Source organism: Onychostruthus taczanowskii, unplaced genomic scaffold, assembly GCF_017590055.1.
Source record: "Onychostruthus taczanowskii isolate IOZ18803 unplaced genomic scaffold, ASM1759005v1 scaffold12, whole genome shotgun sequence".
Classification (NCBI taxonomy): domain Eukaryota; kingdom Metazoa; phylum Chordata; class Aves; order Passeriformes; family Passeridae; genus Onychostruthus; species Onychostruthus taczanowskii.
Window position 1 is genome coordinate 12,477,334 of NW_024498351.1, and position 13,176 is coordinate 12,490,509.

The window sequence follows — 13,176 nt, forward strand, 5'->3', positions numbered from 1 at the left end:
CTCTTGAACATAACTGTAATAAAACTCTTCTTCCCTAACAATTTTAGCCTCCAGGAGGCAGCAAAAATTTATGGGATTTGGTTGCTGTAATAAAGGGACAGGATGACAGTTTGCTTCCACAAAACTACTGCAAAGGAATCATGCATATGAAACACCTCATTAGATTTAGACTGGTAAGTGAAGCACAAACAGTATGTGAAAATGGTTGTTAGTCCCTGTAGTATTTCACCATTTAAAAATAACATTCAGTGCTTTACAAAAGGTCACAACTTCATATCCAAAGATATTTGTGTAATACCAGTTCTTCACTGAAATACTAGTCTGTTACAATAGTATCTAGCTGAGTCTGTGTGACTTCATGCATTCTCAGTGTTAAAATGCTAGGTTACAGTTATTAACTAGAAAAGCATTTTTCAAAACAATTAAAAGCAATTGCAAGCAATCATCACTACAGTTTCAGCTATGAAGCGATTTGGCTTGCCTATTACATACAGTGTACTTTTATATTCAGTAACGTCAAATTATTTGATTGTATAAACATGAAGAGTGTAACTATGTCCAGATGCACAGACAGAGGAATTAATGTCTGAAAATGAGGGAGAGTCAGCAGAAATATGTTCTGTAGCTCTCTGGAAGAAGGAATGGCAGGAACCTGTCCTTAATACAGATACTCAGCTTAAGAGTGACTTGGATGAGAAAAGGAAATTCAAGTACTAGGCCATAAATTTATTAGTAGCTGCATTTATGAATATGCAACCAGATACACAGTTTGTGTAGAATCTGAAGATTCATCATTCTGTCAGGAAGTTCTTAGGAGTACTAAAGAATCCCATACTCTAATGACTGGCTTGTAAGTAGAGGAAAGATGATCTACTGGTATGGATCAGGGAATGCACTTGCTAGCCCTAGGCCTAATACTTGCCAGGTATCACCTGTTGTTTGCTGTTACATGCTGTCTCTTTTGTAAAATCACAGGCTCTTTTAGAGTGCCCTATGTTACTGATGACACTCAAGTGATTAAAGTTTATTAGTGTTGTTAACTGTAATAATAGTAGCTGCTCTGCTAATCCTATGAAGCTCTGTTTGTGTGTCCATGTGTCCAAAACAGCAGTTTTCTCAGCCAGTTAGCCTGAAAAGACATTAAATCTTGACCTGTGCAGTGTCAGCAGTCTGGTTACCCCTGCAAAATTACTTAATGCATTTATAACTCCAGTGACCTAGAGTAACTACAGTAATTGCTGGTCTTTCTGTGGATCTGGATTAAGTGTTCACATTAATTAAAAGCATTTTTTTCCCCTTCTTGCTGACTTAGAATCTTGTTTGGAAGCTTTAAGAGAAAGTATGGGGTAGAGTAATGCTGACTGCTTGTTAAGGACTGCAAATACTCTCTTTTCCTTAGGAACTAAATAATGGCACTGCAGCACCTATACATTTCAGGATGAAGTAAGGATGTAGAGCAACACTGTTTTTCTGGTTTTAGTAAACAGAGAGGATGCATTGGAGGCTTTAGCATGAAAATAATAAAAAATATAGAGGTGCTGAGGAAAAAAATAATGTAGTATGTTTTAAAAAAAAAAACGAAGCGGATTCTTGGGAGCTGCCATTGGTCTACTTGGCAGTTTACTTTGATGAAGAATGTTCAAAATTCATTCTCCATCTTCCATATATGGTTCTGCAAAGTCATGAAGAGCCAAATGCCATCATTGTGCATTGAAGATAGAATTCAACTGAGAATTCTTGAAATGGGAATCTCAATTTTTTGGTTTTTTTTTTCCCCTGTACATATAATTCTGTTGCAGTTTGTTTGTCAGACCATGCCAGATGAAGAAATTTAGTCTTATCTTCCCAACTAATACAAAAATTGCAAAAGTTGGGAATATAAATAATTTCTTGGCCATAAGGATAATTGGGGATGACAGATCAAATCACAGAGCTTGTTGTCTACCAGTTAAGCCTATTGGCTTTGTTATTTCTTTGTGTGGACATCATTATAATAGTAATATGTACAATTTTCAGCTCTGTATGGTTTATGTTCACAAATTATTATTTTTTAAGTTTCAAAATATCAAGATATTTATGAGGGCTATCTGGATAAATTACTATCATATATGAGAACAAAAAATGAAGTTATTATAGGAAGACAATAAAAATGTATATGCACAATAAAACACTAACACATTTACTTTAACAACATAAATATAGTTCACTGTAATCTCATTGAAATCTCTTTCAATTAGCCTTTTTGCTAAAGAATTTTTTTCTTAAATTATAACCTTTATATTCTGTTGTAATATTTAGCAATAGTTCATTCTTAAGGAAACTTTTTTCATCACAGAAAACTTCTTAATCTTTTTTTTTTTTTCCTCTCAGTCCAAGGCACAAGAACTGACAACAGTAAAGATGTCTAAATTTGGAGGTGGTATTGGTGCACCAAGCAAAGAGGAAAGACTCAAAGAAGCTGCAGAAATACATTTAAGATTAGGACAAATTCAGCGATATTGTGAGCTAATGGTAGAACTTGGAGAGGTAAAATACCAGAACACTATTGAAGAATAAAAAAAAATGAAGGTTTCTGAAAACCAGCTACCCTAGCAAAGATGGGGATGCAATGAATGGGTCACAAGTCCCCAAAAAAGTAATCTTGTTCCACTTGTTTTTAACAAATGCAGTGTAAAGCATAACTCATTTCTTATTTAACTCTTGGGAAATATACTTTTAATGGAGCAAAAGTTACACTAGTTTAAAATATGGCTGCTTCTCAAACAGAAATGATCATGTTAAATGTATTACTGCTTTCTTCTAGTGGGACAAAGCTCTCTCAGTTGCACCTGGTGTATCAATGAAATATTGGAGGAAGTTAATGCAAAGGTAAGCTAATTAAAATATGATGGCAAATTGTAGCTTCAGTTCATAAAAGGACACAGACAAGTGGGAAGGATGGATACTATTACCAGATACACTTGTCATTTGTTACAGCATTCTAGTGATGGTACTTTTTGTTCAGTAAGCTTTGGGATAGAATTGTGGAGGATTTCGACAATAACTTTGTGTACAAGAATCAAAGGCTTGAAAATAAATTGCAACTTTATAAACTCATTAGGTGCAGCATTCACAGTTTGTAAGTCTGGAAAGGCAGATGGGTTTCAGTGAACTTTATTCAGCTTCATCTAACACCTACACCATGTAGTTAAGTTTCGTGATTGTTCATATGTATCGTTCTTTCTTGTTTATTTATTAATTTGCTTAATTAGGAGAGCTGATCAGTTAATTCAGGAAGAAAATGATGATGTCATCCCATATTGTATAGCTATTGGAGATGTGAAGAAACTGGTTTCTTTCTTTACTTCAAGAGGTCAGCTTAAAGAGGCTCTACTTGTTGCACAGGTATTACTACATGTATACCAGTGTGGGAGATGTATTTAGCTCTTAGCTTGTAAGTCAGAATATGACATGCATATTTAAAAGGCAAAATAGCTGAATAATGATGCCCTAGTCTTTACTTCCATGTGGTATTGACCAGTTTTTATACAGAAATCATAAGAAGGAGGTACCTCATGTTTACAGATTTAAAGCCTGATTCTTCTAAACTGCAACCAAATTACCATAATGCAAACTGATGTGTTCAATTTCAATTGAAACAGAACCTGATTTTCAACAGCTGGTATTGCCCTTAACATCAGATTAATGTAGAATTTGATTTCTCTTGAATTTCTATTGAGAAATATATCTGTATGTTTTAGCTAAATAATGTACAGAATGTAACTTTGACACATGCTTAGATTGTTTTGAACTATAGTTCAAACTATTGTGTTTGAACTTGAAAGCAAATTAAAGCTCCAGAAAGATCTTAATTTTTCATGTAAGAGAGGTATTGCAGAGCTACTACAATTCATAGAATAGTCTTTGTCTCAAAGATTTAATAAGATAATAATGAGCAACAAAATGCCAGAATTTACCTTCCTTTGTAACTGAACCCTAAGGTTTAATGGTATTATCCCAACTATATCTTAAAGCATGTGAAATAATTTCAAAAAAATCACAGAATCAATTAGGTTGGAAAAGATCTCTGAGATCACTGAGTCCAACCCTTGACCAGCCACCACTTTGTCAACTGATTTAATTTTAACCCACACTGATCTCTTTGTATTTAATGTTAGAAATAAATTATTGTCAGATACAAAGAAAAGTTCACCTTAAGCCACTATATGCCAAATCTTTCCAGATTTGCTGGTATACCTGCTGAGCAGTATCTATGGACTTCATTCTTCCCTCAGAGCTTCTTGCTCCTTGGGGTGTAAAAATCAAGGTTGTAGCCTTCCCCATCCATTATATCCAAATGCTGAAGAATTCTGCACAAATGCATAGGAAGGAAGTCTCTTGCTGCAGTAAAATTGTTGTATGGCTAGATAAAACTAGGCTAAGATTTAGCTATGAATAAGTTAATTAATTTATACATTCAAATATTTTCTTTGTTTTAACTGGGCTTTGGAAAGTTTTTTTTTTTATATCTTAGATTATTTTTATTGTTATTGAAAAAATTAATTTCATCTTCAGTTTGAATTCTGCATTAATTAATCTATATTTTATTCACTTCCAGGCAGCTTGTGAAGGAAATATACAGATGTTACCACTCTCCACAACAAGTGGAACTTCAAATTCTGGTGGAAATAATACGGATGATTATAATGAGTAAGTTGTTCTAGTTTGTAACTATAAACCTCATTTTACTGCAGACTGTAAAATTATTAAAGGTGATAAAGCATGGTGGTTTAATTTGGCATCAGCAATGTAGAATTCAACAAAATATTACATCTTCTAGTACTTAGTAGAGTTACTATCTACCTGATGCTATACTAATTTCCCTCTTGTGCCTCCTGGCACAAAATGGAATTTTCATATGTGTGCATTATAATTATAAATGTCCTTTTCTCTTGCTCGATATGTAAGATGCATTCCTGTGCACTAAAATATATAGCATATTAACTGAGAACTTTTGGTGAGTAAGATTTAGCATTAACAAGTATCTGTGATCTCCTGTTAATTACACATAATCTTCTTCCGAAGCTTTGCTCTTTTTCATAATTGAAGGTTCTGATAATATAAAATAAAAATCAAACTGAGAAAGTAGGTTTAGATTAGATATTAGGAAAAAGCTCTTTACTGTGAGGCACTGTAACAGGCTGCTCAGAGAAGCTGTGGCTGCCCCATCTCTGGAAGTGTTCAAGGTCAGTTTGGATGGCGCTCTGAGTAACCCAGTCTAGGGGAAGGCATCCCTGCCCATGGCAGGGGGCTTGGAACAGAATGATCTTTAAAGTCCCTTCCAACACAAGCCATTTTATGATTCTCATTGTCCGTGCCCATTGAAAAAACCCAAATATGCACCTCTCCTTGTCTAGAACAGTGCTCAAAAACCTGAATTACATTTTCAAGTTATAGCTGTAGTAACAAAACCAGTTTGGAGCCTGTGTAGTTACTTCATTTACATGAGCAGTTTTTGAGCAATTAGAGAAGTACTAGTGCAGAATTTATAGGTACAGATTGGATATCCAAGTATTTGATTTTCCTTCTGTCAATCTGAAGAGACATTTCCTACTGATACAAACTTTGTATCAGTAGGAAACATACACCTCAGTATGCATCAACATAAGCAGTCGATGAAGCTCAAACAGATTGCATTTTTCAAACTAGTATGGTCATTGTCTGTGAGCCAAATATTGCAACTTTTAGGGTACAGAATCAAATGTAGTGAATTTTACATAAATTAAGACCCAAGGCACTCCAACCTTAATGGACCTTGTAGAATTTCACTTTTCTTCTTGCAGTCTCCTGCAGAAAGTCAGTAAAGAACTGGCAGATTGGTATTTCCAGGATGGCCATGCAGTGCTTGCAGCATGTTGTCATTTGGCTGTTGAAAATATAGAGGTAATTTTTTTTTTTTCTTTAACAATGAAAAAGCCAACATTTATTTCTTTTTCACATCTCTACACATCTTTTTAAACTTATGTATCATATTCTAAAATGGTATTTGGCATTTGATTTTTTTACACTTAGGCAGAGTTAGATAGTTATAGTATTTAAGTTAGTAGCAGAGGTCCCTTGATTCTATTAAATTCAAGGTTTCTCTCATGCACAGAAGGTAGTGTGTTGCTGCTGAATTTTATTTACAATATCTTGCTATATTAGACAATATAAGATACTTAAGTACCTTGGATATATACATCTAAGTGTTACTATTTATGGTGACCCAAAATACCCATTCAGAACTAGAAGTTATTGTGCTAAAGAAGATGCAATCATCCACCTTGAAGAATTGGCAGTCTAAATGAAGAAGTAAATAGGAAAAGAAAACCCCACCCCTCAGTACAAAAAATAGAACTGACATGTATGAAACATTTTATCATGTTTTTTATTTGCTTCTAGTTTAACAAATTGTTTCTTTTCCTCATTATATCTGGATTTTGTTGTTGATGACTTAACATGTTTTTCCTCCTCTATCCCCCCTAATAAATATAATTTCATCCCAATGAGCTATTCTGAGAGAAATTGAGAATGAATAAATTCCTATATTTCTAAATAGGCACAACAACAGATGTTGTGTAGTCTTGTAGGGTTTGACATTCTGCTGTGCCTATTGGTAACTATACTCAGTAAGAGAGTAAGAACAGGACAATCATTCCCATTTTCTGGGTTTTTGAGTCTTCTTTCATTGAAAGGGAGGGGGGAATATACACTCTGAATGCTAGTGTCCTTAAGATTAGATGGAATTCCTAGCATGCATTTCAGGTATCCTATTTATGTGATCTCTTCAGTTGAGTAAAGGAAGATTCTGCTAAAGGAAATCTATTTGGTTGTTTAAAAGCACATTAACACATGGTGCACAATTATTTACTCATTCAGGAGACCCAAAATATATAAAATTGAGTTTAATTACTGTATATTTTGTCCTTCTGTAAAAGGTATCATAAGTGAATCTCATATGCTCAACATGATGAATGCCCAAAACTGCTTCTGTCCCTTAATGATATAACTTTTTCATTGAGCAAGCTTGCGATGGCAAACCTGATTCGTGGAAATGAACTGGAGCTGGCAATCAGTGTGGGTACTGTCTTGGGAGAAAGTGCAGCACAAGCAACACATTATGCACTAGAATTACTAGCAAGAAAATGTATGGCAGTAATAACATGGTAAGAATTTCTTAATCCAAAGAAGATTTTTTTAAAATTTTCTCCCTGACAAAGCAATCAAGGTGTGTCATTGTGAAACTTTTGTAGAGATCAAGCCACCATGGGAAGGGAGAATAAAAATTGCTGTTTGAATAAGAAATGCTATATTAGACCTTTGAAGTACAGGGCATGCAAATTTCTTCTTTAATCTCAAAATATAGTCTGTATGCATTGTAAATGCAAGAGGAGTCATTGTCAGAGAATGAAACCCACTGAAAAAAACACCCTAGCTACTTGGGAAATAGGTAGCTTATGAAGTCCTAGTTTGTACTGAATGAAAAGAATTGCTTCAAAAAAAAAATAAGGCTGGAATTGAGTTTAAAAGTCAAAAGGAACAGCTCAAGTAGGGTATGTGAAGTGATTTTTAAGTACTTGATTGAAAAATATAAAACTATGAGTCTGAAGAATTATCTTCTATTGGTATTAGGAACACAAGACTCCTGCAAAGATTTAAGGATGAAACAGGATTACTATTTAATTCTGCAGAAGTAACTTCTCTCTTGCATATAGGGGAAGCCTTCTGTGGTAAAGTTTCTTCTCCTCATCATAGTGGTTTTACTTTGAAAAAATACTTGTTCTTCATGTTTTTTATCTAACACTGAAAAAGCAGAAAGCCTTTCTAAGGTGTATTTGGCAGCTGTATAACTGGTTTGTAATTAACATTCCACAAAAAATGTGTACTTAAACAGTTAAGGATCAATTTTTCTTCTACAATTAGTATTTGCTAATGTATTTAGAGGTAGTCTGAGAGAAAAATAGTGGAACTCCTCTCTACAGAACAGTTAGCTTTCATTAGACAATGAAGCATTGTGGAAAAAGATAAAATAAGAAACTGGTAACTTGCTGCTTTCATTTTGCAGTGGTTTAGCATGTCTGCATTGCACCAGTCTTAATAGGGTTGTTTTGGCAACTCCATCTGCAGCTTTTAAGGTGTCTGAAGCTCTTTCATTGTTAACAGTGATTTTTATTCAGCCTCCGATAGGAAGCACTGGATGTGGAGTTAAAAAAAAACCCCAGTGTATATTTCTTCCAGTTCCATAACAAAAGCTTGTTCTGATCTGAGGGCCATAATTACTGCTTATAATGGTATGGCATCTCTGTTTATGTCCATAAAGGTTCTGTAAACTTACAGCATGTGTACACTGAAGTCTACATGGTGATAAAGTCTGTACGTGATACAATTTTAAAGTGATGTACTGCATATTGCCCAAGTCTGGATTTCTCAATGGGTTTCACACGCTGCACTGAACACTTTGCAATCCTGGATTCTGATTTTCAGCCATTGCAGCATATTTTTTATATTCTGTAGGAAAAGATCAGAGATTCATGAATCTGTTTTGTAATAAAACAGCATAATCCCCTTGGTTAACTGCACTCATAAGATCATGTATAGAGAAGGTGGAGTTCAAGGGTCTCTGATATTTTAAGGGCTTCCTTTTTAAATTTACTGGTTGTTATGCTTAAGGATATTAGTTGGAAACATTTCACTGTAGTGAAGCACTTAATTGTGGACAGCAAAAGGAATACCAAAAGGATCCTGATGAGTTAATAAAGAGATCAGTTACTGCTGGAATGTTTCTTGGGTTTTGGTTGGTTGTTTTTAGAAATGTTGTAAAATATCAAAACAAGCAAAAAAAAATATTTAAAACTAAACATTCATGCACTTTCCCAAACCTGGAGCCTTGATAAAATGTGTGAATGTAAAGGACACATTTTTATTTGTATTTAATACCTAAATACTGTCAAAAACAACTTTCTACTATTCAAATAGCTAGTCATATTTTACCAGAGATACTGAATTCTGCATATGCAAACTGAGCCATCTCATTTTGGTCTTTATACCTGACAGTGTTTTCAGTTTGATTCTTAAAAAATCATTCCAGTTTCTTAAAATCTCCAGCTTCTTAAGAATCATTGCAGGTAGCACAATTTGTAGGCCATATTCTTCTTTGAATTCCTTTTTTTCAAATGAATATTGGATTTCAGTTTTTTGACAAGACAATTTCCAATCACTTAAAAAATGTTTAAATTGCTTATGAAGATTAGTACATATGAGTAAGTGATCTTGAAAACAGCTTAAGAACTTGTGAAATATCCTAGATTCTGAAAGAATGCTTCTGTAACTTGGAAAAGTGGCTGTTACATAGTAATAATACCACAGATTTTTTTAAGGACCTTTTGGCATGAGTTTCTTTATGTTGTCAAAAGGCATAAAATAGAAAGCTATTTTTTTGTTGTTGCTGCTGAAGTCAGTTGCCTTGACCCTTAGATTTGCTGCTGTAGTTTAATTATTTTCTATGAGATATTTTCCCTGTAAAATAATACAAAATTTTGTTCAATACTGTTTCAATGTCTTCCTTTTAGCTTCCCATCACTTGGATACAGGTATTTTGCTTTTTTGGAGAAAGTTTAAGCTTATTTTTTCCCTTAATAAAGTCACCCACTTTTCAAATTTCTCTAAGTGTCCTAATTTTTAATTGCGATTAATACTTGTAAGTGAGCTAGAAAGTAGTTGCAAATATTGGATAATAGCTTACTTGAAAATTTTTAAGCTAAGGATCACATTCTGAAAATCCAGAGGAAATCAGTAGGATTTTTTGCCTACACAGGGGCAAGTCAGTCTTGAGGTTCACAGGAGAAATGATGTCTGCATGAATAGAAGAGTCACAGAATAACTAGTTATTAAAACTTAAATAGAACTATTTCCAAATAATTTCCTAATATTATACATTCCCTTCAGCTGTTTGTTGTGGGAAGGATAGGATAACAAATGGTAAAAAGTTTAGGAAAATGCAAGAAATGTCAGTTTGCTAAAACAGTTTGCCTTTGAGAAGGATGAAAATAGGTATCTCATTTTTTTTCTCATATAATCTCTCTATGTCACGTGAGCACCAAGCCATTCAGGATGACTGAGAGATGTCCTATGTTGATGTCATGAAGCTTTAGAAGCCTGGAATTTTGAGGTTTCATGACACAGAACCGCATTATCATCTTTTCTCCTCTCAAACTGGAGAGTTCCTACTCTCCTTTCCCATCCCTGCTCACATGTTCTTCCATTTCGCTTTGAAATGGTTCTGAGGCTTAAGAATTGCACAGCTGTTTAATTCAACCAACTAAAGCAACAGAAAATTAATGACTTTCCCAATAAGACGAATAATTAAGCCTCATTTATTGAACAAAAATAGTCTTAGGTACTGAGCTTGCTTCTGCACTTCTCTGGAAATAGTATTTTTTTCAGTAAACTCTTACAAGGAATGTAAAAGAGAAAATAGCTTCCTTCTATTACAAACCATCAAGAGTAACCATATGTCATCTTTTGTTTGTGCAGGGATTTAGCAATTGATCTTCTTATGATGATCCCTGATAATAAACTGCAGTTAGTAAAACTATGTGCTTTTTATCCTGGATGCACAGCAGAAATAAATGACCTGCATGAAAAGGTACAACATAAAACAATTTACCTGAATCTAATAAGGTTTTGAATTGATTTATTTACTAATTTCAAAAAATATAAGGCTATATAAAACCATAGGATGAATTTGTCTTTACCATCTTATAGGTAACATATTCTTTTCTCCTCTATTAGTCTTTGTTGACTTGATTTTCAGTATGGTACAATAAATGTAGTTCTTCATTTCTATCCTTTAGTGCACTCTTCCCTGACACATTACTTTCTGAAGTAGCTTATCATCTTCAGAATTACTTGTCAGTACAATTTATAACCTACTAGACATGCGGCCTAATCATGTTTTGGCAGATCAACTTTCTATTGTCTGAATTTATGCCTGTAATGCCATAAATGTCCTCTTTCCTCTTCAGCAGCAGAAAGGTCTGCTTTGGTTGCTCTCCCTTAGGGTGCAACTCAGACTGCACATTTATTAAACAGTAGCAAAAACTTCACAAAAACATTAGAGGTGAAAACTGGTACTGCTTAAATTAAACTGACAGCCTTTTCCAGTGTTGCTCTGGTCTAGATGACTTTCTTAATGCGCATTATATGCAGGTATGTCTTTCAATTACTCCTTCAGAGAGAATTTTTTCTTAGTGTTGTGTGCAAACATCAGTATTTCTCTGCATTTAGAGAAGTGTTTGAACATTTCAGTAATTTTCTGGCAAAATGTTTGTTTTCCAGTGTAATCTTCCTGATGTGGAAGAATGTATGCGAATGGCAGAGACAATTCAGGCAGATGGGGATGTATTTGAAACAATAAAGTACTATCTGTTAAGCACAGAACCTGAAAAGGCTCTCCCTGTTGGCATTCAGTATGTGAAAGGTAGGTAGTTGGATGAAGAACAATTTTAGAGCAAAAGTCATCTGTATAACTATCCTCATGTGATATTTTCCTTTTTATTTTTCAACAGAACAACTTTGTGGCTCAGATTGGACTTTAGATTCAGTCTTTCCATATCTTGATCTTTTAAGTTACATACGGACTGAACAGTTAATGTTGCCTAAGTGTAGTGAGTGAGTATATTTTCCTGACTTAGAAAAGTGGAACTTTCCTTAAAGGAGGGACACAAAAAAAATTTTAGCAAGCATGCTGGAACTGTTTCCAGTCTGGAGAATAGAATGTGGACTCTCCCAATTTATGAAGGTTTAGCAAGAGAAAAAAAAAAAAAGATGTTTTACTGCTTCTTTCTCTGTGGAGTATTTACAATGTGTGAATCAGTATTGATCTTATGTGAAGAGCTTTACTTTGATCAGCTTTGGTTTCAGTTTGCTGAAGTGATATCACAAATCATGTGGGCTTTTATGTCAAAGTGTTAAGGAATGTTGGGCTGTCACTCTCAGAATTAACTCTAAAATCATTGGATAGATCTGGTTCACCTTTATGATGAATGGTTGCAGTTAGGCCTAGGTGCCTACGCAAGTATACGTCTGAAGAACAAAAAGGAGAAAAGAGTTGGGGAAGCTTGGTGAAACTGAAATTTACACTAATATTTGGGGCAGTTTTATTTACATTTAGAGTTCTATCACATTAAAAGGTCTGAGTGATGTTGTTTGTGTAACTGCTTAATTGTGCTTAAAAATTGTACTGTATATGCCATTTAAAATTGAATAATGGAAATCAATATGAAGCAGATGGAGTCTGTTTTAACAAGTCCATGACATGGAAAGTAAGCATAATCAGTGAACATATATTCTCCACAAAAGGTGGATGGATAAATTAGGTTTTAAAATTATAACATGAATATGAGTTTGTTTAATGTTTTTCCAAATGCTTGTTTTTCATGATTGATACTTGTTCATTTATAGGTTTCGGAATGAGTTGCTGATTTTGTGTGGTTATGTTGGTGCTTTACTTGCTATCAGAAGACAGTACAACAGCATTGTACCCGCACTGTATGAGTATACAAGGTAAACTGTGTTTTCATTAACTCTGGGTAATCTCAGTCCTTATTATGACATTTGCCATACATTGAGCCTACTTCTCATCACATCCCAAAAAATGAAAACGTGTCTTTCCTCTTAGCTATCTTCATGTCTGAAACTTGGTGAGAGGATTGGGAAAAAGGAACATTTGTTTGTTGGTTTGGTTTTTTTTTATTTTCTGAATCTAAAGCAAAAACAAGATTAAGTATCTTTTATAGAAAGGCTTTTCTGATATGGCTGTTATTAGACTAGTAACAAGCAGTTTTTGAGGCTCAGTTTGTGATACTTTTGGCTGTAAGGCTTTCAATTACTTAGTATATAAAGAACCACAGAACAATACTACTCAAAGTTTCATTCTTGGATTGCCCAATATCTTCAAGACTCACAGATTTTTAGTTTCTGGCCCATCTTAAACTGGACACTTACCTGCTTAAGGTGGACAATTTACATGGTTAAGCAGGACATTTTTAAGATACACCAACACAAATGAAAGACAGCAGAATTAGGTCAGGTATTAACTGTCCCCTATATTATATTTTGAGAAATAAAAAATGCATCCACTGCAAGGGCTTTGAAACT

At 34.2% G+C, this 13,176-nt stretch overlaps 1 protein-coding gene across 1 annotated transcript in view; it reads left to right on the forward strand.

Moving 5' to 3' along the window:
* The window catches only part of WDR17 (WD repeat domain 17), a 49,747-nt gene that overhangs the window by 31,482 nt on the left and 5,089 nt on the right, over positions 1 to 13,176 (forward strand). The window contains exons 16-26 of the mRNA XM_041427865.1: positions 48 to 173; positions 2,371 to 2,526; positions 2,804 to 2,868; positions 3,252 to 3,384; positions 4,598 to 4,689; positions 5,823 to 5,922; positions 7,045 to 7,184; positions 10,552 to 10,663; positions 11,356 to 11,497; positions 11,586 to 11,688; positions 12,481 to 12,582. Coding sequence (XP_041283799.1) covers positions 48 to 173; positions 2,371 to 2,526; positions 2,804 to 2,868; positions 3,252 to 3,384; positions 4,598 to 4,689; positions 5,823 to 5,922; positions 7,045 to 7,184; positions 10,552 to 10,663; positions 11,356 to 11,497; positions 11,586 to 11,688; positions 12,481 to 12,582 — 1,271 coding nt within the window. The remainder of the gene's footprint in view (positions 1 to 47; positions 174 to 2,370; positions 2,527 to 2,803; positions 2,869 to 3,251; positions 3,385 to 4,597; positions 4,690 to 5,822; positions 5,923 to 7,044; positions 7,185 to 10,551; positions 10,664 to 11,355; positions 11,498 to 11,585; positions 11,689 to 12,480; positions 12,583 to 13,176) is intronic.